Raw genomic sequence first — 25184 nt, forward strand, 5'->3', positions numbered from 1 at the left:
GCCCCCTACCATTCATCCAGCTTGGACACCATCCGGCTCAGGGTCTTTCCCAAGACCCACTCCTTCACTTCCTGACTTTGCTCAAATGCTACTTTTGCAGGGACGTGCCCTGAGCCCTCACGTCCACTCCCTACCTTCTTTCTCTGCTTTCTTATCCTCCCTACCCTTTACCTCTATAAATATTTTATGCGTTTTGCGTATTAAATGTATTGTCTCCCCACAACAGAACGGAAGCTCCCTTAGGTCTACCTCTGTTTTGTTCACTGCTGTATCCCCAGTGCCTAGAACATGCCTGACACAGTAGATCAATCAATATTTGTTAGACGAAGAAAACAAAAATCCAACTAGGAATGAACACCGGGGACCCGGACGGATAGGGGAGGCTGGACTTTCACCAAGTGTCTCTGGGCATGGCCCACCTCCCTGCAGACCCCTACCCCAGAGCCAGCCCACCTGCCCTCCTACAGGTGGGGGCCGGAGAGCGCTGGCCCGGGGCCTTTTCCACCTCCCTTCCGCTGCGCGTACCCACCCCGGGTGCTGGGCGGGGGCTGCTACGAGTCGCAGGCCGGGGCTCGGAGCTCCGGACCAGCCCGAGCGGGGAGGCCGGGGGCCGAGCCTTCCTCCGGGCAGGCGGGGGGCCGAGTAGGGAGGCAGCCCGGCGAGGGAGGAGCTGGAGGAGGGAGCAAGGAGGAGCGGCGGGCGCGGGAAGGGGAGCGCGGAGAAGGAGCCGCAGGGCGCTGGGAGGGGCGGAGGCAGGTGCGGGATCGCGAGGGCGCGAGCCGGGAAGGGCCCCGGGGCGGCGGGGCGGGCGGCCCCCGAGCTCGGCGGGGGTCGCGGCGGAGACAAGGCGGCCGCGACGGGGAGACGCCGCTCGAGGAAGTGGATCGGGCGGGTACGCCGGGTGTGCGCACCTGCCCGCCGGGCAGCGGGTAAGCTCTCGGGGCCGCGTCTGCAGCCTGGCCCCAGCGGCCGTCCGCGGGGAACTGAGGCCGGGAGCGGCGCCCCTCCTGGGGCCTCGGGGGCCCGGGGCGTCCCGCCTCTCTGTGCCCTCGGACGGGCGCGCGCCAGGGAGAGAGCCCCGGAGGACTTGCCCGGCCGGAGGGAGGCCACCGGGGGTCGCCGTCCAGAGCCCCGGGAGAAAAGGGAGGACTGAGGCAGCGCCCGGGGAGGCTGCGGGATCCCACGCGCGCGTTGGGGGTGCCCAGCGCCCAGGCGAGAACTGGAGGGGCAGGAAGCATCCCCGGGCCGGGGACCGCGACGCCCCCCGAGGGGCCCCGGGCGCCAAGGGAAGCCGGGCGCTGCCCCCTGCTGGCCAGGTTCGGGCGCGGCGCCGCGGAGGGGCCTCCCCTCTCTGGAGGGAGTTGAAGGGGGTCCGGTGTGGAGCCCCGGCTGGCTCCGGGCTGGGGCTGACCAGCTCTGTGACCTTGGGCAGGTCACTGCATCTCTCCAAGCCTCAGTTTGCACGTCTGTCAAATAGAGGGGCATTCTCTCACCTTGCAGGGTCCGTGGAAATAAGTGAGATCCCCGCTAGATGCTTTTTTTAGAAACTGTAAAGTTCTGTATAAATCCTAGCTAATCACATAATGCCGGAACTGGAAGGGCACTGAGAAATCTGCTTTATTACAAATGGGGAGAGTGGGGAATCCGTCTTGCCCAAGGTCACACTACCAGTAGAAGAATCTAAGACTAAAGTCCCCAGGTCTGGGAAAGTTCGGGATTAAGAGCAGGGCTCTCAGTCAGGGTGGTTGCATTAGCAAACTGGCCTTGGCCACCTACTAGCTGTGTGATCTCAGGAAAGCCCTTACCTTCTCTGAGGTGTGGTTTCCTCCCATATGAAGTGGGGACAACAATTCTCACCCCACAGGCTTACTGTACAAATCTAATGGGATTGTCACTCAGCACAGCCCCTGGCTCCAAACCAGAGCTCAGCCACTAGTGGCCATTATTTCTCTGAGTAGCAGCAGCAGCAACCCCTCCACTCTTCCTTGCAACCAGCTTCCAGTGTTTTCCAGTTGAGCCCGTGGTGTGGGTCTGTACTGTCCTCTGGATCACACAGCCACTGGCTGGGGTCTCAGCCCTCCTCACAAGGACATTTGGGGACACTTTATCAGCAGCAAGTGAGGCCATTGGGGTAGCCAGCCTTTTTCAGTCTTTAGTCCTGCTCCACTGGTGGGGAGAAGTAGGCAGCCTTTGTCATTGAGACATCCAGGAAGCTGGGACCTAGACGGTGGCTAGGAGGGAGGGACCAGGCCAGCTGGACTTGACTGGCAGGGACTAGGGCCTCTACCCCTACAACAACCTCTACAAGCACTTCAGGGCCCTGCTGTCAGACCAAGGCTTTGATCTCATGAACAAGTAAGTCCCAGTGCAGCCCGTGGGTGGGGGATGGAGATCATGTCTCTGCAGCCACAGAAGCCCTGAGCCCTAGTGCTGGCTTCCCAGTCCCAGGCCTGCCTGCTGGCTCACCGCCTTCCAGAACCTAGTACAGGGCCAGAAAAACAGAGATGCTTCCTTAGAGTTTGTCAGTTACCTGATGGATCAATAATGAGGGCGGGACCACTGGGTCATCCCTTCTCTCCTAGGCCACGGATGGATGACTATTCTTTTTGGTGAGAGTGATGTGAATGTGAGCAGAAATACAGATTCTCAGAGTATGGAGTTCCCAGACCTGAGAGGTCTCTTTCATTGCACAGACAGTTCCTGTCTAAGGCCCACAGTGGGGCAGGGGTGGGCCATGTCTTCCAGGAAGCTGAATTCAGCAGACACCACTCAGTCTTTTTGCTTATTTGTTTTTGTTTTTGAGACAGGGTGGTGCTCTGTCACCCAGGCTGGAGGGTAGTGGTGTGATCATGGCTCACTGCAACCTCAACCTCCTGAGTTCAAGTGATCCTCCTGCCTCAGCCTCCCCAGTAGCTGGGACTACAGGCATGCGACTCCATGCCTGGCTAATTTTTGCATTTTTTATAGAGACAGGGCGTCGCCATGTTGCCCAGGCTGGCCTTGAACTCTTGGGCTCAAAGAATCCACCCTCCTTGGCCTCCCAAAATGCTGGGACTGCAGGTATGGGCCACGGAGCCTGGCCTGCTCAGTCTTTCACTGCTCTCAGCAGCAGTTGACACTGCTGACCGTTTCTTCTCCCCAAAACACTCTCTTCTCTGGGCCCCTGTGACTTGACACTGTTATGTTGTTCCCTCATCTTCTTTTTGCAGCTTCATTCTCCTTTCTACAGCCCTTAGATGCTCTGCTCCCCCAGGCCCTCTGCTCCTCTCCTAGTAGACACTCTCCCTGGGTGATCTCACCCACCCCATTGGCTTTAGTTATCACCTCTATGCACATGACTCATACATGTATGCCTCTAGCCCAGATCGCTCCTCAGGCTGTTGACCCACCTATTTATTTTCAGCCAGGCACTGTTCTAGGCTCTGGGGATATAGGGATGAGCTAGACAGGAGGTGTATGTTAGTAGGGCATGGGGCAGGTGGAGGGTGTGTGGGGAAAGATACGCAATAAACAAACAGGCAGAAAATATCAGATCAGGTTAAGTGCTAAAATTAGCATAAACCAGGGTGATGTGGTGGAGGAGGGGAGCTGCTTTATGTTGGCTGGTCAAGGTGTTGCCAAAGGGGTGATATTTAAGACGGGCAGCTGGTAGGAGATGAGGTCAGAGAGATGGCCGGGATGGCAGCAGATCACGTAGGGCCTTGTAAGCCATGGGAGTTTTGAATTTTATTCAGAGTGAAGTGGGAGCTGTTGGAGAAATGTATTTATTTATGAATGAATGAATGAATGAATGAGTGACAGAGTCTGGCTTTGTCACCCAGGCTAGAGTGCAGCGGTGCACTCTGGGCTCACTGCAACTTCCACCTTTTGGGCTCAAGACATCCTTCCACCTCAGCCTCCAGAGTAGCTGGGACTACAGGCACGCACCATCATGCCCAGCTAATTTTTGTGTTTTTTGTAGAGATGGGGTTTCGCCATGTTGCCCTGGCTGGTCTTGAACTCCTGAGCTCAAGTGATCCTCCTACCTCAGCCTCCCAAAGTGTTGGAATTACAGGCGTGGCCATTGCACCCAGCCGAAAACTTTAAATGGAGAGGAGGAAATACTGATCTTTCTCCAGGGCCTACCTGAGCCTTCAAGAGAAGTTATTTCCTATTATTTGCCAGTCTACTGTGCTCTGAACACTGGAGTGGGAAGAAAATAGGTAAATCTTCAAGGAGCTTCCAGCAGTAGGCAATGAGAGGCACAAACAAACCTGGAGTTGGGAGAGGGCTTAAAGCAGAGAGATTTTGCACTCAGTTGTCCAGGGAAGACTTCCTGGAGGAGGTAGCTTTTGAAAAGGACCTCAGAAAGCAGAGAGAGGGGCTGGGTAGCGTGGCTCACACCTGTATCCCACCACTTTGGGAAGCCCAGGTGGGCAAACTGCTGGAGCCCAGGAGTTTGAGATTAGCCTGTGCAACATGATGAGACCCCATCTCTAAAAAACAAACAAAAAAATTTAGAAAGCAGACAGGAGTACAACAGATATGTATGAAAGGGAATGGGAAAGATTGCTCTTCTAGGCAGATGGAACAGCCTGAACTAAGACACGAATGCCCCAAACATGTTTAGTGAAGACAAGGGAGAGAATACAGAATGTGTAGGGGAGTGAAAGGTCTGGCCTATTAAGAGAAAGACCCTAGACTTTGCCATTGATATGTGAGCCTCTGCTTCCTTATTGTTTTTGTTTTGTTTTGTTTTTAGACGGAGTCTGACTCTGTCGCCCAGACTGGAGTGCAATGGTGCGATTTCAGCTCACTGCAACCTCTGTCTCCCAGGCTCAAGCGATTCTCCTGCCTCAGCCTCTCAAGTAGCTGGGACTATAGGCGCACGCCACCACCCACAGCTAATTTTTGTGTTTTTAGTAGAGACGGGGTTTCATCATGTTGGCCAGGATGGTCTTGATCTGACCTCATGATCCGCCAGCCTCAGCCTCCGAACCCTTATTGTTTTTATGAAATAACTGGTTAAGTGCTGGGGAAGAGAGTAAGGAAGAATTCAAAGCTTGGGCTAGGTGTGGAAAAACAGGATAAGGTCTGCTACAAAAGAGGCGCTGGCCAGATATGGTGGTTCACTCCTGTAATCCCAGCACTTTGGGAAGCTGAGGTAGGTGGATTACTTGAGGTCAGGAGTTCGAGACCAGCCTGGCCAACATGGTGAAACCCTGTCTCTACAAAAATACAGAAATTAGCTGGATGTGGTGGCATGCACCTGTAATCCCAGCTGCTTGGGAGGCTGAGGCAGGAGAATCGCTTGAACCCAGGAGGCAAAGGTTGCAGTGAGTGGAGATTGAGCCACTGTGCTCCAGCCTAGACAACAGAGTGAGACTCCCGTCTTAAGAAAAAAAAAAAAAAAAAAAAAGAGGCACTCAGGAGGGCTTGCTGTGAGTGAGGTGGCTTGAGTTTGGAGCCCTTGTGGGACATAAAGGAGGGATGACCAAAGGATATTTGGGGCCAGAGGTACAGAGAGAGGGGTCAAAGAAAGGTGAAACTGTCAGTATTCTTTTTTTATTCATTCTTTGAGTAAATCTCAGCATCTGTAAGTATTAAGCCTAAAATATATAGCTGTGAACAAAGCCGTATCCCTGCCTTGGGAATGCACCATCTTATGGGGAGACAGACCACAGGCACTGGACTGCAGGATAATGAGATGTGTATTACAAATCCTAAACACGAGGCACTGTGTTGGCACAGAGAGAGGCTGGCTCCACTTGGTCAGAAGGAGGGGGACAAGTTTCAGTAAAGAGGGGAGAGTTAAACTTGGTCTTGAGAGTGAAGTTGGAGCTGGATGGTAGGTGAGAGGGATGGGCACCCACACACAGGGCACTGGGCTTCATGGCATGAGTTGCCCCTTCCTTCCAGAACTCAAGTCCAGCAAGGAGACAGGGGTGGGGTGGGCAAGAGATTCCAGTCCAGGGGAGTCCAGTGTGATGTATACATTAGAAGACCAGCGGCTTGGAGAGAGGGGAAGTGAGCAGGTCCCTCCCTAGTTACCAGGAAACTTCCCGAGAGGGTGGGAGAGATGAGCAGATAGAGGGAATAGCCTGTGCAGAGACTCAAGGAAGTGACAGAACTGCAGTGTTTTTGCAGCCAAAGGTCTCAGCCAAGAGATGGGCTGGAGATGGGGTCTTTTGTTCAGTCCAGGTGAATAGGAGGATGAGAGGAAATGACCGGGCTGTGTGATCTCTGGATAGGTAAACAATAGGAAATGTAGAAAAGGATTTGGGGCTGGTCATGATGATTCACAGCTGTAATCTGGTACTTTGGGAGGCTGAGGCAGGAAGATCACTTGAACCTAGGAGTTCAAGATCAGCCTGGGCAACATAGGGAGACCCCATCTCTATAAAAAATTTTTTAAAAATTTGCCAGGCATGATGGTGCACCTGCAGTTCTAGCAACTTGGGAGGCTGAGGCAGGAGGAAGGCTTGAGCTCAGGAGGTTGAGGCTGCAGTGAGCCATGATTGTGCCACTGTACTCCAGCCTAGGCAACAGAGAGAGTGAGCCTGCCTAAAAATAAATAAATAAAAATACATACATACATACATACATACATACACACATACATACATACATACATAAAAAGGATTTGGAGTGTATTGCAGGGAAGAGTTCTCCAAGGTTCAATCCTGTGGAATAGGTATCATTGGACCCAGCTTCTCTTCACTTGCTAATTCCTTGTTTTTAACTCAGGACATGGTATGAAATTTCAATTTCACTTGTTAATTTTATTTGTCCTCCCACGCTCAGCTTCAAAGCCACTTTCACAGTGAAACCTCAGGGTTGCAGCAGGCTACCTGTCCCCCTACTTTCCTTCCCATAGCTCCCTGCATGCCCCACCGTTATCCTCATCATATCTGTGGTCCTCATTGCAGGATCGTTTCCCCAGGGCCATTGTAAGTCCTCCTAAGAGGAGAGTCCACATCTGCATTGCTCATGCCAACATGTGGTAGGCTTTAAGTATATTGTAGTTGAATAGATGAGGAAACAGAGAGGTTGAGTAACTTGCCTAAGGTCACAAAGCTAGAAAAACGGCTGAGCTGACACGTGAGTTCAGTCTACCTGACTCCATAGCTGTATCTAGCTCCAAAGCTTGTACTCTGAATCACACCTGTATTGTGGCTCCCAGAAGAAAAAGCAGATGATGAATAGCAAGTTTGTATCCTGTAAACACTAACAAATTTGGTGTTTGGTTTCAAGAAAATGAATTCCTGTTGTTAGTACCTTGTTTATCCAGTCTAGAGAAGATAGCTTCTCCTCTGTCCTGGAAATATTCACTCCATCGGCTCAAAGTGTTCTCTGCGGACCCAGGTGTGCAGCATCTGGGGGAGAAGAGAAGAGAGAGGTTGGGCTCCAGTATAGGGGGGATGCAGTTCTAAAGACTTCTTGCAAAGTATGGTCAGCCCTGCCAGTCGGCTCCCAGGATTACTCACCTAGTGTGGAAACTCAGATGACAGCTGGGGGGAGACTTGAAAATGCCAGAAGCATATAGTGTGAAATGGGCCTGAGAGCCTTCTCTCTTTCATCTCAAATTCCTGTTGCAAGCAGGAGCCAGTAGAAGGAGCCCTGGTGGGAGTCTGAAGACTTGGTCTCAGCCTGTAACACACTGTGTTACCTTGAGCAAGTGTCTTGCCCTCTCTGAGCCCAATTCCTGTCAGCATCATGAGGGAGTCGGACTAGATGATTCCTAAGAGTCCTTCCCATCTGACACCCTGATACCCTTCTGAAATCCCAGGGCTGACACTACTGCTACCCCTCACACAACCACCGTGTGGCAGGCATCACCTGAGAGCTTGTCAGAACTGCAGACCTGGCTGGGCGTGGTGGCTCACGCCTATAATCCCAGCATTTTGGGAGGTCGAGGCGAGTGAATCACTTGAGGCCAAGAGTTCGAGACCAGCCTGGCCAACATGGTGAAACCCTGTCTCTATTAAAACTACAAAAATTAGCCGGGCATGGTGGCACATACCTGTAGTCCCAGCTACTAAAGAAACAGAGGCAGGAGGATCACTTGAACCTGGGAGATTGCAGTGAGCCGAGATCACATCATTGCACTCCAGCCTGGGTGACAGAGTGAGACCCTGTCCCAAAACAAACAAGCAAACAAAACCCTGCAGACCCACAGAATCAGAATCCTCATTTTTAATAAGATCCCTAGGTAATGCATGTACACATTCAAGTGTGAGAAGCGCCACAGTCACCACTTCCTTCCGCTTCCTTTGGGTTGTGCCAAGCTGCCGTCACCAGGCCTGTCAGAGAGAGGGCCTGCTCAGGTGATAGTGATGGAGCCTGGCACATCACAGGTACCCAGTACAGATTTCTTGAATGTGTGGGGTAGGTATTTGTGGAAAGAAGGAAGTGGAATTGACTTTACCTGGCACCTTTTATGGATGGTGGAGCATGGAGTCGGGCAAGCCCAGATTCCAATCCTAGATCCACAGTGCCCTGTCTCTGGGGTCTTAGGCAAGCCATTTCTCTGAGCCTCACTTTCCTCCCCTGGGAAGTGGGAATAATTGATAATAATAATAGGATTGACTACAGAGGGTTGCGGTCAGACTTAAATGAGTTAATACATGAGAAGCTTAGAACAGTGCCTGGCAGATAGTAAACTCTCAATAAATGTTGGCCACTACTTTACTACTGGGGCCATTATGACCCCTCCTCATCCCCATGCCCACATAGCGCCCCCCCCCACTCCCTCCCTACTGTCCCAACCCCCTCCCTGGAAATGCAGTTCTCTGAGGACAGACTCCTGATGTGAGCCCTAGGGAGCAATATCACCTGTACTGAGAGCCACTGCTAGAGCAGGACTGACCAATATAAATATAACATGAGTGACAAATGTGATTTTTCAATTTAGGAAATTTCAAAGTAGCCACATTTTTAAAAAGTGAAACTAGGCTGGGTGCGGTAGCTCACGCCTGTAATCCCAGGCACTTTGGGAGGCCGAGGCGGGCGGATCACCTGAGGTCAGGAGTTGGAGACCAGCCTAGCCAACATGGTGAAACCCTGTCTCTACTAAAAATACAAAAATTAGCCGGGCATGCTGGTGGTGTGCACCTGTAATTTCAGCTACCCAGGAGGCTGAGGCAGGAGAATTGCTTGAACCAGGGAGGAAGAGGTTGCAGTCAGCTGAGATTGTGCCATTGCACTCCAGCCTGGGTGACAGAGCAAGACTGTCTCAAAAAAAAAAAAAAAAAAAGTGAAAATTTTATATATTCTATTAACCTACTACACCCAAAATATTACCATTTCAACATGTAACTGACACATTTATTAGTGAGATATTTTACATTCTTTTTTTACATTCTTTTTTTGAACCAGGTACATCTCGGGGGCTACATTTCAAGTGCCCAATGGCCACACATGGCCAATAGTGGCTATTTTATTTCTGAACTTTGGCTCTCAATCCCAGCTGTGCCATATATTACCTGTGTGGCTGGGAGCCAGTCAGTTTACCTCTCTGGACCTCAGTTTCTTCGTCTGTAAAATGGGTGAACTAATTCATTTCCCCCACCCCCAATTAATAATAGGAGCAGTTGGTGATTTTTCTTTTCTTTTTTTCTGAGACACCATGCCTGGCTAATTTTTTTTTTCTTTTTCTTTCTTTCTTCTTTTTTTTTTTTTTTGAGATGGGGTTTCGCTCTTGTTGCCCAGTCTAGAGTGCAAGGGCACAATCTCGGCTCACTGCAACCTCTGCCTCCTGGGTTCAAGCGATTCTCCTGCCTCAGCCTCCTGACTAGCAGGGACTACAGGCACGTACCACCACACACCATACCCAGATAATTTTTGTATTTTTTTTTTAGTAGAGACGGGGTTTCTCCATGTTGGCCAGCTGGTCTCGAACTCCTGACCTCAAGTGATCTGCCTGCCTTGGCCTCCCAATGTCCTGAGATTACAGATGTGAGCCACTGTGCCCGGCCTGACTTGTATTTTTAAAGCTCTTCAAGGTAGGTGGTTCTGATGCTCACCAAGAGAATCTCTGATCTGGTCCAACTACCTCATTTTCAAGTTGGAGAAACTGAGGCTCGGAGGAGGAACTGATTTATCTTAGGTCACACAGAAAGTTAGCAGCAAAGCCAAGCTAAAGCCCAGGGCCTCTGCCTCTCAGGCGTGTGCTCTGTTCTCAGGGCCCATTCCCCACCAGTTCCTGGAGCCTTTCATAGACAGGTATTGATCCCTTGCTCTGGGCCAGGCGTCAGGGCTATAGGGGTGAATGAGACATGGTCCCTACACTCAAGGAGCTCCTGTTACTGTGTCAGAGTCAGTCTAATATGGTGAGAGCTAGGGTGGCGGGCTCTCAGGAAAGGGGTACCTGAGCCAAGCTGGGCTTGGGGGGAGGTTAGGGAAGGCTTCCTGGGGAGACACCAGAGCCTAGCTCTGAAGGGTGACTTGGAATTAGGCAGCCAGGGGACTGAAGAAAGGACATTTTCAGTCAGAGGACACAGCAGGGACAAAGGATCAGCAGGAAACAGCACTGGAGCCTGGGGTATGGCAGGAGGGTACTGGCAGAAGAACAGGCAGGTCTGTGCTGCTGGAGTATGCAGGTCACAGCCAGCTATGCTGGGAGATGGGGCTGGAGATGGAAGGAAACACCAGTTCATGAAGAGTCTCTTAAACCAAGCTGTGAAGCCTGGGCTTAATCCCAGGTGCAGTGGGAGCCACTGGAGGATTTTAAGGGAGTGACCTGGTCAGACTGTTAGTTGAAAGGAAGATTCTGGGCCCGGTGCGTTGGCTCACGCCTGTAATCCCAGCACTTTGGGAGGCCGAGGTGGGTGGATCACGAGGTCAGGAGATCGAAACCACGGTGAAACCCCGTCTCTACTAAAAATACAAAAAAATTAGCTGGGTATGGTGGTGGGCACCTGTAGTCCCAGCTACTCAGGAGGCTGAGGCAGGAGAATGGCGTGAACCCAGGAGGCAGAGCTTGCAGTGAGCCGAGATCGCACCACTGCACTGCAGCCTGGGTGACGGAGCGAGACTCCATCTCAAAAAAAAAAAAAAAAAAAAAAGAAGGAAGATTCTGGGTGGGATATGGTTAGAGAATGGAGAGGAGCCAGGGGTAGAGGCTGGGAGACCATTGAAGCCAAGAAGGATGGTTTCACTCTCCTGAAACAGAACAGTGGCAGTGGGAGTGGAGGGGGAGAGAAGAGTCAAGGCAGTTAGGTGTGGGCAGTAGAATGGACAGACTCAAGTCATTCAATGAATGAAGAGGCCAGGTGCAGTGGCACACGCCTGTAATCCCAACACTTTGGGAGGCTGAGGAGGGTGGGTCACCTGAGGTCAGGAGTTCGAGACCAGCCTGACCAACTGATGAAACCCCATCTCTACTAAAAATACAGAACTAGCTGGACCTGGTGGCGCATGCCTGTAATCCCAGCTACTCGGGAGGCTGAGGCAGGAGAATCACTTGAACCCGGGAGGCGGAAGTTGCAATGAGCTAAGATAGCGCCATTGCACTCCAGCCTGGGCAACAAGAGTGAAACTCTGTCTCAAAAACAAAACAAAAACACACACTTAATGAATGAAAGGACTTTATCAATTGGCATTGCTGTGTAACAAGCTACCCTCAAACTCAGTGAATTAAAACAACAGCATTTATTACTACAAATCATGTATTTGGAGGTTGGCTGATTTAATCTGAACTTGGCTGGGTATTTCTTTTTTTTCCCATAGGTTATTGGGGTACAGGTAGTATTTGGTTACATGAATAAGTTCTTTAGAGGTGATTCGTCAGATTTTGGTGCACCCATCACCTAAGCAGCATACACTGCACCCTATTTGTAGTCTTTTATCCCTTACCCCCTCCCACCCTTCCCCCCAAGTCCCCAAAGTCCATTGTATCATTCTTATGCCTTTGCATCCTCATAGTTTAGTTCCCACATATCAGTGAGAACATACAATGTTTGGTTTTCCATTCCTGAGTTACTTCACTTAGAATATAATAGTCTCCAGTTTCATCCAGGTAGTTGCAAATGCCGTTAATTCAATCCTTTTTATGACTGGATAGTATTCCATCGTATAAATCACAGTTTCTTTATCTACTTGTTGATTGATGGGCATTTGGGTTGGTTCTATGATTTTGTAGTTGCGAATTGTGCTGCTATAAACATGCATGTGCAAGTATCTTTTTTGTATAATGACTTCTTTTCCTCTGGATAGATACCCTTGGCTGGGTATTTCTGCTGATCTTAGCTGGGCTCACACATGTGTCTGCTGGTTGTGTGAGAGGCTCTGTTCTAGGCCGGGTTTGGCTGGAACAGCTCTGCTCCACGTCCTTGTCTCTCCCTGCAGGGACCAGTGTGCATAGCCCAGGGATGGCAATGACAGAGTGCAAGCAGAAACATGCACAGCCTCTAGAGGACTACATTTGGCACTGGCTTACTGTCACTTCTGCCTCATTCTGTTGGCCATAGCGAGTCCATGCTGAACCCAGAATCAAGGGACAAAAAAAATACTCCTTTTGATGGGGGCAGGGAGAGGTGGCACAGGGCAGTAGAAGCATTGAGCTGAGCTGAGAGGGACACTAAACTGCCATGTGATCTTGGGCAAGTCACCTACCTGTCACTCATGTGACAGTCATGTGACATTGGTGCTGTTATTGTTCGCATTTTCCACATGAAAAAAATGAGTGTGGGCAGGCATGGTGGCTCATGCCTGTAATCCCAGCACTTTGGGAGGCCGAGGCGGGCGGATCACGAGGTCAGGAGATCGAGACCATCCTGGCTAACACGGTGAAACCCCGTCTCTACTAAAAAATACAAAAATTAGCCAGGTGTGGTGGCTGGTGCCTGTAGTCCCAGCTACTCGGGAGGCTGAGGCAGGAGAATGGCGTGAACCTGGGAGGCGGAGCTTGCAGTGAGCCGAGACCGTGCCACTGCACTCCAGCCTGGGTGACAGAGTGAGACTCCGTCTCAAAAAAAAAGAAAAAGAGACTGGGTAATTTATAAAGAAAGAGGCTGAATTGACTCACAGTTCCACATGGCTGCGGAGGCCTCACAATCATGGTGAAAGGCGAAGGAGGAGCAAAGTCATGTCTTACATGGCAGTAGGCAAGCGCTAATTTTTTTAAACATTTTTTCCTAGAGACGGTCTCCCTGTATTGCCCAGGCTGGTCTCAAACTCCTAACCTCAAGCAGTCCTTCTGCCTCGGCCTCCCAAAGTGCTGGGATTATAGGTATGAGCCACTGTGCCTGGCCCCATTCTACTGTAGATGTTTGTTTAGGTAGTTTGCAATTTGGGGTTGTTATGAATAGTGCTGCTGTGAACAATTCTTGCATGTATCTTTTGGTGGACGTACATACATGTTTTTCTTGGGTGTACAGCTAGGAATGGAAGTACTGGGCTGGAAGTTTGGTGACTTTTTATTTTGTATGTTTCACAGAGGTTTTTGTTTGTTTGTTTGTTTTAAGACAGGGGCTCACTCTGTTGCCCAGGCTAGAGTGCAGTGGTACCATCATAGCTCACAGTAACCTCAAACTCTTGGGCTCAAGCAGTTCTCCCACCTCAGCCTCCCAAGTAGCTAAGACTACAGATGCATGCCACCATGCCTGGCTAATTGTTAAATATTTTGGAGAGATGAGGTCTCGCTATGTTGCTCATGCTGGTCTCAAACTCCTGGCCTCAAGTGATCTCACTTCATCCTCCCAAAGCACTGGGATTACAGGTGTGAGCCACCATGCCCTGCTCATTTTCCAGATTTTATGATTAGAGAAACTGAGGCGCAAGACTGATTTGCTTACACCTCAAGATAGTGATTAGATTTTAAAACTGGCACTCAGATACAGGTAGAAAGAGAGAGCATGAGATGGGGGAGATGCATACACGTACACACACACCCATACCCATGTTAAAACTTTCCAGATTTGGCCGGGCGTGGTGACTGATGCCTGTAATTCCAGCACTTTGGGAAGCCGAGGTGGGGGATCACCTGAGGTCAGTAGTTTGAGACCAGCCTGGCCAACATTGTGAAACCCAATCCCTACTAAAAATAAAAAAATTAGCCAGGCGTGGTGGCCGGCTACTCCGGAGGCTGAGACAGGAGAATCGCCTGAACCTGGGAGGCGGAGGTAGCATTGAGCCAAGATTGCCCCACTGCACACCAGCCTTGGTGACAGAGTGAGACTCTGTCTCAAAAAAAAAAAAGAAGAAAGAAACTTTCTGGATTCTTCCCACATGTATTCTATCCAATCCTCATTATATCTCTGGGAGGTAGACTTGATACCCTGATTTTTGCAGAGGAGAAAACTGAGGCTGTAGGAGGTCCCATGCAGGAGAGAGAATGAGATGAAATAACAGCTGTGGGTGCATTTTGTAAAATATAAAGCCCTGTCCTGATTTGTGGAGAGTGATTTCTCCATCCAGAGCTCACTCATCTGTGTACACAGCTTCTACAGAAAGAACAGCCACAAATTACTGTGTGGGGGATGTATTCTCCTGCAACAAATCTTTTTATCACAGAGCCTTATTTTTTTCTTCCAAAAAGATGAGACTGGCTTCTAAGTACACATTAAACCCATACATCCTTTTTGTTCCTGGCAAGGTTTTATGACTCACTTAGTTAAAGAGCCCTCAGAAAGTGGAGGCAACAGATCTTCCTGCAGGCTGAATGAGCCCTTGATAGGAAGCTTTTGTAAGAGGCCAGCTTTTGCTGGCCAGGTGCGGTGGCTCATGCAGGTAATCCCAGCACTTTGGGAGGCCGAGGCGGGTAGATCCCCCAGCACTTTGGGAGGCTCAGATGGGCAGATCCCTTGAGGCCAGGAGCACGAAACCAGCCTGGCCAACATGGTGAAACCCCCTACTGAAAACAGAAAAATTAGTCGGTCGTAGTGGTGCATGCCTGTAATCTCGGCTACACAGGAGGCTGAGGCAGGAGAATAGGTTGAACCTGGGAGGCAAAGGTTGCATGAGCTGAGATTGGGTCACTACACTCCAGCCTGGGCAACAGAGTGAGACTCTGTCTCAAAAAACAAACAAACAAAACAACAACAACAAAAAACACGAAAAATAAAACAAAAATTAAAAAAACACCTGCTGTGTGCCAGCCACTGTGTTAGGCATGTTCTCCCTACTTCAGTGAAGCCACATCACAATTCTGGGTGAAAGATGTCATTATCCCAATTTACAGATGAGGAAGAAGGGCCCAGGAGGTGAAAGGACTTGGACCCCACAGTAGGGATTGGTTGGTGGGAAGGAACCAAAAGTCCCCTGTCTTGGCTGGGCACAGTGGCTCAGCCTCTAATCCCAGCACTTTGGGAGGCTGAGGCAGGAGGATCACTTGAGCCCAGGAGTTCCATACCAGCCTGGGCAACACAGGAAGACCCCATCTCTACAAAAATATTGAAAATTTGCTGGGCATGGTGGCTTGTGTCTGTAGTCCCAGCTACTTGGAGGGCTGAGGTGGGAGGATCACTTGAAACTGGGAGATCGAGGCTGCAGTGAGAGCCATGATCATGCCACTGCACTCCAACCTGGACAATAGAGGAAGTCCCTGCCTCTTAAAATGAAAAAGAAGAAGAAGAAAGTTCCCTGTCTTACTACCATTTCTCAGAGGCTGCTGTGTCCATGTAAACTGGCTCAGCTGGGAAAACATGAGTTGGTACAAATGAGGTTTCCTGGATAGAAGGTCGCTCATGGACATACAGGGATGGGAAGGAGTATTCCCTGGCCTAGGAGCCTCCTTCCTTCTCCTCTCCCAAGACAGGTGGTTCCTCTCCCTCAGCTTCTTTCTCTGCTCCATTCTCCTGCCCCTCTCTACAGACCTGCTTTTTGTTTACCTTTGGCTTTTCTATTCCCCCAAAACCTTCCTTGGCTTTGGTAAAGGCTGCGGCCTGACTCCAGCCTCAGGACCCTTGGCCTGCAGATTTATCTTCCCCCATCTTCTATCCAGCCCGGCTCCCCATGGTCTCCATTCTAAATCCAATCTGATTGGCTCATTTTGGGTCCCATATCCACCCTGGTCCAATCAGCTGTGATCAAAAGTGGTCTCTGGAACAGGCTGGGATTGGGACATAAGTCTGTCTGTCTGCTTTTCTCTTTCCACCCCTCTTCAGAGATGCCAGAGCTGGGAGAGGCATGGTGTGGCTGGAGTCCATGTGATCTGGACTTCAGGGGAGATGCTGTGGCCTGGAGGTGGAGGTGGGGGCCGAGAAAGGTCCTTGCTTCTGCTGCTGCTGTCATGGCCCCTGGGAAAATGGGTGGGCAGGGAGGAAGCTCCTTGGTATGTCTGGGTTTCTGACAGTGGCAGACATCTCTTACCAAAATGGGCAGTGATACTTTGTTTCTGGTGAGGGAAGTGATCTTGTTGCCTGGAGACCTGAATTTGGTTGGATGCACCATAGAGAACCAGAGAAGTCACATTTGTGGTCACCATTTTACTACAAGGCCAGGCATGGTGGCTCAGGTCTATAATCCCAACAGTTTGGGAGGCCAAGGTGAAAGGATCACTTGAGGCCAGGAATTTGAGACCAGCCTGGGTGACACAGGGAGACCCTATCCATAAAGAAATAAATAAATAAACAAACAAAAAGAAACCATTGACTATGTTGAGCGTTTGGTTTCCATGATATTGACAGTTCTCCCCAAACTCCTGTGAGATTTGGATTATCATCTCCATCACTGAGGCTGTGCAGGCTCAGAGAGGTGAAGTGATTTGCCCAGTGGCCACAGCAAGAAAGAGAAGCAATAGGAATTGGGAGCTGAGAATGCCTGCTCTTAGCCACTGTACTCCTTCTTTGTTAGCATCATGACAATTGCTCAGGACTCCACTGTTTACAACACAACACATACATGATCTTGCTGGCGCTACTCAATACTCCTTTCGGACAGCAGAGCCAGGCTTTTGTTCCCATTTCACCAAGGAAGTAACTAAGGGTCAAAGAGACTGTGCTTTGCCCATGGTTACCCAGCTGGTCAGTGGTAGAGCTGGGACCAGAGTGCAGATCTTCTGCACTAAAAATTATCAATAGGTATTATTGATACATTGTATCAATATATTATTGCTGGTAATAGGGTTCTTTTTCATAATATACAAAATAGATTGAGAAAAATTACATATACTACCGAGCACGGTGGCTCATGCCTGTAATCCCAGCACTTTGGGAGGCTGAGGTGGGCAGATCACCTGAGGTCAGGAACTCAACACCAGCCTGGCCAACGTGGTGAAACCCCATCTTTACTAAAAATACAAAGATTAGCCAGGCATGGTGGTACGTGCTTGTAGTCCCAGTTACTCAGGAGTCTGAGGTGTGAGGATCACTTGAACCCGGAAGGCGGAGGTTGCAGTGAGCGAAGATTTGCATCACTGCATTCCAGGCTGGGTGACAGAGGAAGACTCCTTCCCCCACAAGAAAAAGAAAGAAAGAAAAATCACAAATACATCATTCCCTACAAAGCAGTACACACACACACACACATACACACACACACACGAATAACAATTAATATTAATGTACTCACCACCTACTTAAAAAATACAACATCAGGCTGGGCATGGTGGCTGATGCCTATAATCCCAACTTTGGGAGGCCAAGTTGGGAGGATCACTTGAGCCCAGAAGTTCAAGGCTGCAGTGAGCTATGACTGTGCCACTATATCTGGGTGACAGAGCAAGACCCTCTCTCTAAAAAAAAAAAAAAAAAAAAAGACCAGGCGTGGCAGCTCACACCTGTAATCCCAGCACTTTAGAAGGCCAAGGTGGGAGAATTGCTTGAGTCCAGGAGTTTGAAGACAAGCCTGGACAACATAGGGAGACCCCACCTCTACAAAAAAATTTAAAAATCACTGGGGAGTGGTAGTGTGTATCTGTGGTCCCAGCTACTCAGGAGGCTGAGGTGGGAGGATCACTTGAGCCCAGGAGGTCAAGACTGCAGTGAGCTGTGATCATGCCCCTGCACTCCAGCCTAGGTGACAGAGTGAGACCCTTTCTCAAAAAGGCCTGGCATGGTGGCTCATGCCTATAATCCCAGCACTTTGGGAGGCCAAGGCAGGCTGGCCAACATGGTGAAACCCCATCTCTACTAAAAAAAAAAATTACAAAAATTAGCCGGGCATGGTGGTACACACCTGTAATCCCAGCTACTTGGGAGGCTGAGGCAGGAGAATCGCTTAAACCTGGGAGGTGGAGGTTGCAGTGAGCCGAGATCGTGAAAAGAACATAATTGAAACTTTTAAAACCCTTTATGATTATATTCCTTCTTCCTTTTCCCTCCAGGAGTAACCACTATCCTGAATTTTATATTTATAATTTCTTTGCTTTTCCTTATGGTTTTGCCACATATATTTATCTCCCTAACAGTTTGTTTCTTCTTGCGTGTTTTTGACTTTGGCACTCTGCCTTGTTTGTGACAATCACCATTTTGGTATGTGTAGCTGTGGTTTACTCTGTTTTGCTTCTCTGTAGCCCTCCATCATAGGAATACGCCATATGCTACCATTCTGCTGTTGATGGACGTTTGGTTGTTTTTAGTTGTTTGCTATTTCATGCTACTAGGACCATTCTTGTTGCTGTCTTCTAGTGAACACGGAAGAGTTTCTCTGCCATGCATACCCAGCAGCAGAATTGCTGAATCATGAGGTAGTCATCACATCTTTAGTTTTATGAAATAATACCACATTGTTTGCTTATGAAGTTTCTCCAATTTTTACTCTACTAGTGGTAGAAAATTGCTCCAAACTTTTTTTTTTTTGAGACGGAGTCTCGCTCCGTCACCCAGGCTGGAGTGCAGTGGCGCGATCTCGGCTCACTGCAAGCTCCGCCTCCTGGGTTCACGCCATTCTCCTGCCTCAGCCTCCCGAGTAGCTGGGACTACAGGCACCCGCCACTGTGCCCGGCTAATTTTTTTTTTTTTTTGTATTTTTAGTAGAGATGGGGTTTCACCGTGGTCTTGATCTCCTGACCTCATGATCCGCCTGCCTCGGCCTCCCAAAGTGCTGGGATTACAGGAGTGAGCCATTGCGCCCGGCCCACACTTTTTTTTTTTTTTTAAGAGACAGGATCTCACTGTGTTGCCCAGGCTGGTCTTGAACTCCTGGGCTCAAGCAGTCCTCCTGCCTCAGTCTCCCAAGCTCCACACTCTTATTAACTGACATGACATGATCAGATTTAAAATGTACTTTTCTACTAGGTGAAAATGGTATCTTGTTGTCATTTTAATTTTTCTTTCTTTTTTCTTTTGTTTAAAATAGATAGTCTTGCTATGTTGCCCAGGCTGGTCTTGAACTCCTGGGCCCAAGCGATCCTCCCACCTGGGCCTCCCAAAGTGTTGGGATTACTGGCATAAGCCGCCACACCCGGCCTTCATTGTCATTTTAATTTTTTTTTTTTTTTTTTTAGGTAGAGTCTTCCTCTGTCGCCCAGGCTGGAGTGCAATGGTGCAATCTTGGCTCACTGCGACCTCTGCCTCATGGATTCGAGTGATTCTCCTGCCTCAGCCTCCCGAGTAGCTGGGTGCCCACCACCATGCCCAGCTAATTTTTGCATTTTAGTAGAGATGGGGTTTCACCATGTTGGCCAGGCTGGTCTCGACCTCCTGACCTCAGGTGATCCACACGCCTCAGCCTCCCAAAGTGCTGGGATTACAGGTGTGAGCCACCACGCCTGGCCTGTATTTTTTATTTTATTATTTGAAGTGTGACGGGAAAGAGAAAGTTGCTTATAGAGCTACAGTCCATGTCTCCAAAGGTAGCTAGATTATGAGAAATTCTCCTACCTTTGTTCACAATGGGGAAGGATAGCAGGCAGGAGGGGAGATAGCCTCTGAATTGTGTTACTTCTTGCAAAGCTACAGCCTAGCCTTCCTAACCAAGTCTGTCTGCTCCTGTCCCTGTGTCCCTGTCCCTTTTCCCAAGATGTTGCCAAGGGCTGGAGGGCTTACACACACACCAGCCCCTTGAGCCTTTCTGAACCCATGCCTTTCACTGAAATTAGGTCACTGGAATGCTTGGAACTCAAGGAGTGACCGCATGAGTTTGTGAGGCAGGCACACCAGGCTTCCTTGGGAAATGACGCACCTCAGTCACCCAGACTGTCTGCAGGGAAGAAAGTTTCAAATGAGCCAACCAGAGTTCACATTTTCCATGTGAACCAAAATGGGAGCAAAACTTCAGCCGGAGGCTTTTGGGGTGGAGCCTGGGGCGAGTGGGAGCAGGAGGGGGTCATCACACCAGCTATACACGCATGCCTTAAGGCTTTTCATCCTCAACTGAGGCAATGTAGGCAAGGGTGGAAATTTCTTGAGAGCTCTGGACCTGGTTTTTCCACTTCCAGCCAGGTGGCCTTGGGCAGGTGACATCACCTCTCTGAGCATTGGTTGGGTCATTATAAGTTGGGAGCCGTGTTGCCCACTTTACAGGTTAGATGACTCTTAGCCCCAAAGCTAGCTCAGTGCCTGGAATATAACAAGAGCTCTTCAAAAGATATTGTTATAATATCCTTTAATCTGTAATATATGTTTTGGAGTTGGTGGCTTAGGATTGGTTTTCTTAAATTGAGGCTTTCCCCTCTCCTCCAGGCAGATTTTTTTTTAATGAAGCACCCACAAATTTGGGGAGTGGGAGGGAAAATACTGCATTGCAGATTTAGCTGCTGCTGCTTCTTCTTTTTTTTTTTTTGGCAGAGTTTCACTCTGGTTGCCCAGGCTAGAGTATAATGGCACGATCTTGACTCACTGCAACCTCCACCTCCTGGGTTCAAGCAATTCCCCTGCCTCAGCCTCCTGAGTAGCTGGGATTACAGGCATGCACCATGACGCACGGCTAATTTTGTTTTTTTAGTAGAGACGGGGTTTCTCCATGTTGGTCAGGCTGGTCTCGAACTCCTGACCTCAGGTGATCCACCCACCTCGGCCTCCCAGAGTGCTGGGATTACAGTCAAGAGCCACCGCACCCAGCTGGTGATTGATTTTTAAAACGTTAAGAAGCTAAAGCGGCTCACACCTGTAATCCCAGCACTTTGGGAGGTCAAGGCTGGAGGATCGCTTAAGTCCAGGAGTTTGAGACCAGCCCTGGCAACATAGCAAGACCCTGCCTCTGTGAAAACAAACAAACAAATAAAAAACAATTAGCTGGGCACGGTGGTGTGCACCTGTAGTTCCAGCTACTTGGGAGGCTAAGGTTGGAGGGTCACTTGATCCAGGAGGTCGAGGCTGCAGTGAGCTGTGGTCATGCCACCGCACTCTAGCCTGGGGGACAGAGCTAGATCCTATCTCAAAATGAATAAATAAACAAATGATTTTTAAAATTACTGGTTTATTATATAGGATTCAAATGAACAACCAGAAGAAAAGGTACATAGGACAAGGTCTGAAAAAGCTTCAAGGGGCCAGCCCCAGTAGTTCATGCCTGTAATCCCAGCACTTTGGGTGGCCGAGACAGCGGATCATGAGGTCAGGAGTTTGAGACCAGATTGGCCAACATGGTGAAACCCCGCCTCTACTAAAAATACAAAAATTAGTTGGGCGTGATGGCATGTGCCTGTAGTCCCAGCTACTTGGGAGGCTGAGGCAGGACAATCGCTTGAACCCAGGAGGCAGAGGTTGCAGTGAGCCGAGATTGCGTCACTGCACTCTAGCCTGGCAACAGAGCGAGACTCTGTCTCAAAAAAAAAAATTATTCATGCTCACTATAGGACATTTGGAAAATTCAAATGAGTAGAAAAAAGGCCACCCCCCCATACTTTGTAGAGAAATACATTGTAACAATTTGGTTTCTTTCCTGATGGCCTTTATCGTTTCCTGTGTACAGTTTTATTTTGTTTCCATTGTTGCTAAATAAATAAAATGATGCTTTCTGATTCACAACTTACAGAGCTGATTTCATGTACTTCTAACAAGCTTGTGATGATTCCAAAAGCTACGACACTTTGTCCCCTCTGGGAATTGCATGGGTGGGGCACATCACCCTCCCTGTATTCTGATACTTTTTAGAATGCCAGTTTCACAGCACCATGGCCAGCTTTAAGGAGTATCTTTTTAATCATATAGTTCATTTCAGGCTTCCACATTGTCCTCCTAGAACCTAACTCTATTTTTTTTCTTTTTTAAATCCCAGATCTTCTGAACGTGTCCCTGCTCTGTGAGCCCACAGTGATCTGTTTGTTTTGCCTGGTCCCAGCTTATGCATTCTTCGAGTCTTGGTAACCAGGATGTTTTGTCTGTTCAGGCTCTAAAACGATCAGTGGGATAGGAACCGAAGTTAAGTAGCTCAGGGTGCGTCAAGATGAACCTGGGAAAACCACGAGCTGCTGTGCTGACTGGACTGCTTCTCTGAATCAGCTGGAACTTCTTTTTGTGTCTAGTTTTAAAAGCTCCTCAGAAGCAACCCTAAATCCAGAATCGTTTCAATTACTGTGAGGGGAATTCTGAAGTTCTCATTAAACACACGAATGTCTCAAGCTTTGAAAAGAGCCAGATGCCAAAGGCAAGAATCCCAGGGCATTGCCCACCTGGGTGTGATCCCCTGATAATTGTCTAACAAATTCAGCATGTGTCCCCTGGGCATGACCATCTGCTGGGAAAAGTTCCAGGACCCTGAGACATCTTGGGATTCCTGTGGTTTAGGAAAGACCTTTAACTACCAGCTGGTAGTTGTCTCAGCATTCTTCAAATAGTCTGGTCTTGTTTAATATTATTATTATTATTGTTATTTAATTTTATTTTATTGCAGCTGTACTTAGAGAATAGTCTGGTCTTGAGACCTTTTCACTGTGGTCTGTTCTGGTGTACGGCTCCCACCAGTGCGAAGCAGAAGGATGACTTTGCTTTGTTGTCAGGACAACCTTGAAGGAAGGAGCCAAATGTGTGGAGGTCTGTGGGAAGAGAGAGCCACCTAGCATGTCCCCACTGAACCAGTCAGCAGAAGGCCTTCCCCAGGAGGCCTCCAACAGATCCCTGAATGCCACAGAAACCTCAGAGGCTTGGGATCCCAGGACCCTCCAGGCGCTCAAGATCTCCCTTGCCGTGGTCCTTTCCATCATCACACTGGCCACAGTCCTCTCCAATGCCTTTGTACTCACCACCATCTTACTCACCAGGAAGCTCCACACCCCTGCCAACTACCTGATTGGCTCCCTGGCCACCACCGACCTCTTGGTTTCCATCTTGGTCATGCCCATCAGCATCGCCTATACCATCACCCACACCTGGAACTTTGGCCAAATCTTGTGTGACATCTGGCTGTCTTCTGACATCACGTGCTGCACAGCCTCCATCCTGCATCTCTGTGTCATTGCTCTGGACAGGTACTGGGCAATCACAGATGCCCTGGAATACAGTAAACGCAGGACGGCTGGCCACGCGGCCACCATGATCGCCATTGTCTGGGTCATCTCCATCTGCATCTCCATCCCCCCGCTCTTCTGGCGGCAGGCCAAGGCCCAGGAGGAGATGTCGGACTGTCTGGTGAACACCTCTCAGATCTCCTACACCATCTACTCCACCTGTGGGGCCTTCTACATTCCCTCGGTGTTGCTCATCATCCTATATGGCCGGATCTACCGGGCTGCCCGGAACCGCATCCTGAATCCACCCTCACTCTATGGGAAGCGCTTCACCACGGCCCACCTCATCACAGGCTCTGCCGGGTCCTCGCTCTGCTCGCTCAACTCCAGCCTCCATGAGGGGCACTCGCACTCGGCTGGCTCCCCACTCTTTTTCAACCACGTGAAAATCAAGCTTGCTGACAGTGCCCTGGAACGCAAGAGGATTTCTGCTGCTCGAGAAAGGAAAGCCACTAAAACCCTGGGCATCATTCTGGGGGCCTTTATCATCTGCTGGCTGCCCTTCTTCGTGGTGTCTCTGGTCCTCCCCATCTGCCGGGACTCCTGCTGGATCCACCCGGTGCTCTTTGACTTCTTCACCTGGCTAGGCTATTTAAACTCCCTCATCAATCCAATAATCTACACTGTGTTTAATGAAGAGTTTCGGCAAGCTTTTCAGAAAATTGTCCCTTTCCGGAAGGCCTCCTAGTCTTATTCGGTGATGACTCTTGTTATCTTTTGTGTCCTGTAACCTCATCGGGATTGTCTTTTTTTTTTTAAATTATTTTCTGAGACTTGGATGAATTCATGATATCTTGAGTCTTGGTTCAATCAACAGAATTGTTCTTTTTCCTGTTGTTTTCTTAACTTCTGAAAGAGCTGCGGGTGGTGGGGGGCGGGGGCAGGACTGAAGATTTCACTACTTAGCATAATATTTTCTTTCTTTTTTTTTTTTTGAGACGGAGTCTTGCCCTCTCGCCAGGCTGGAGTGTGGTGGCACAATCTCAGCTCACTGCAACCTCCGCGTCCTGGGTTCAAGAGATTCTGCCTCAGCCTCCAGAGTAGCTGGGACTACAAACGTGTGTCACCAGGCCCAGCTAATTTTTGTATTTTTAATAAAGACGGGGTTTCATCATGTTGGCCAGGGTGGTCTCGATCTCTTGACCTCGTGATCCGCCCGCCTCGGCATCCCAAAGTGCTGGGATTACAGGCATGAGCCACTGTGCCTGGCCAACATAATGTTTTCACAGTTCCTCTTTGTTGGAAGAAGTGTGTGACCTATGAGATTCCTGGTTGATACAGTTCAGGTGAGAAACTGTTTGATTATAGAAAAGACCCCAGACTCAAAGGGAAGGCTCTCTGGTCTACCTGAGATCTATACGGAGCTTAAAGGAGGGTGGATAAGATTAATGACCTGAATTGAAAGAGAATTTGGAGCCAGGATGGGTCTCCATTCTGTGTGGCACCTTGATTGGAAAATAATATCCGTGGGTTTCTTCCACTGAGTCTTTCTTAGATTAAATCTCTCCCAGTTGTCCATGAAGAGAAAGTCAGTATTTGCAGTGCCGATGATATAGAGTGACTTGGAGAGAGATTCAGAAGTTAGGGGTAGCGGGGGTAGGATGGTTGGGACCAGATTGACTACCCTGTACTCTTCCTTCTTCCCCAATATGCCTGCGCCATCTTCACATTCTGAAGTTGAAACCCATGATCACCCCTTTGAGGTAGATTGACCAGCTTTAGGCGCCCACCCCCCACCCCCCGCAAGCTTTGAGTGGGACACCATTCTGAATTTTTTTTCTGAATTTTTTTTTAACATCTCTTTCTCATTAGAGATCTGAAAACTCATTAGAGATGTTGAGTCTTATCAAATAAAAAGCGTGAGACATCATGGCCA

General features: G+C 49.3%; 1 protein-coding gene across 1 annotated transcript; it reads left to right on the forward strand.

The window, feature by feature from the left end:
* The first annotated feature begins 717 nt into the window (after positions 1 to 717).
* On the forward strand, positions 718 to 25184 carry HTR1D (5-hydroxytryptamine receptor 1D). Its single transcript, XM_055387480.2, has 2 exons — positions 718 to 929; positions 22081 to 25184. Exon 2 carries the CDS (start codon positions 22863 to 22865, stop codon positions 23994 to 23996), a length of 1134 nt encoding a protein of 377 aa, XP_055243455.1. The 5' UTR covers positions 718 to 929; positions 22081 to 22862; the 3' UTR covers positions 23997 to 25184.

Source organism: Gorilla gorilla, chromosome 1, assembly GCF_029281585.2.
Source record: "Gorilla gorilla gorilla isolate KB3781 chromosome 1, NHGRI_mGorGor1-v2.1_pri, whole genome shotgun sequence".
Lineage (NCBI taxonomy): Eukaryota > Metazoa > Chordata > Mammalia > Primates > Hominidae > Gorilla > Gorilla gorilla.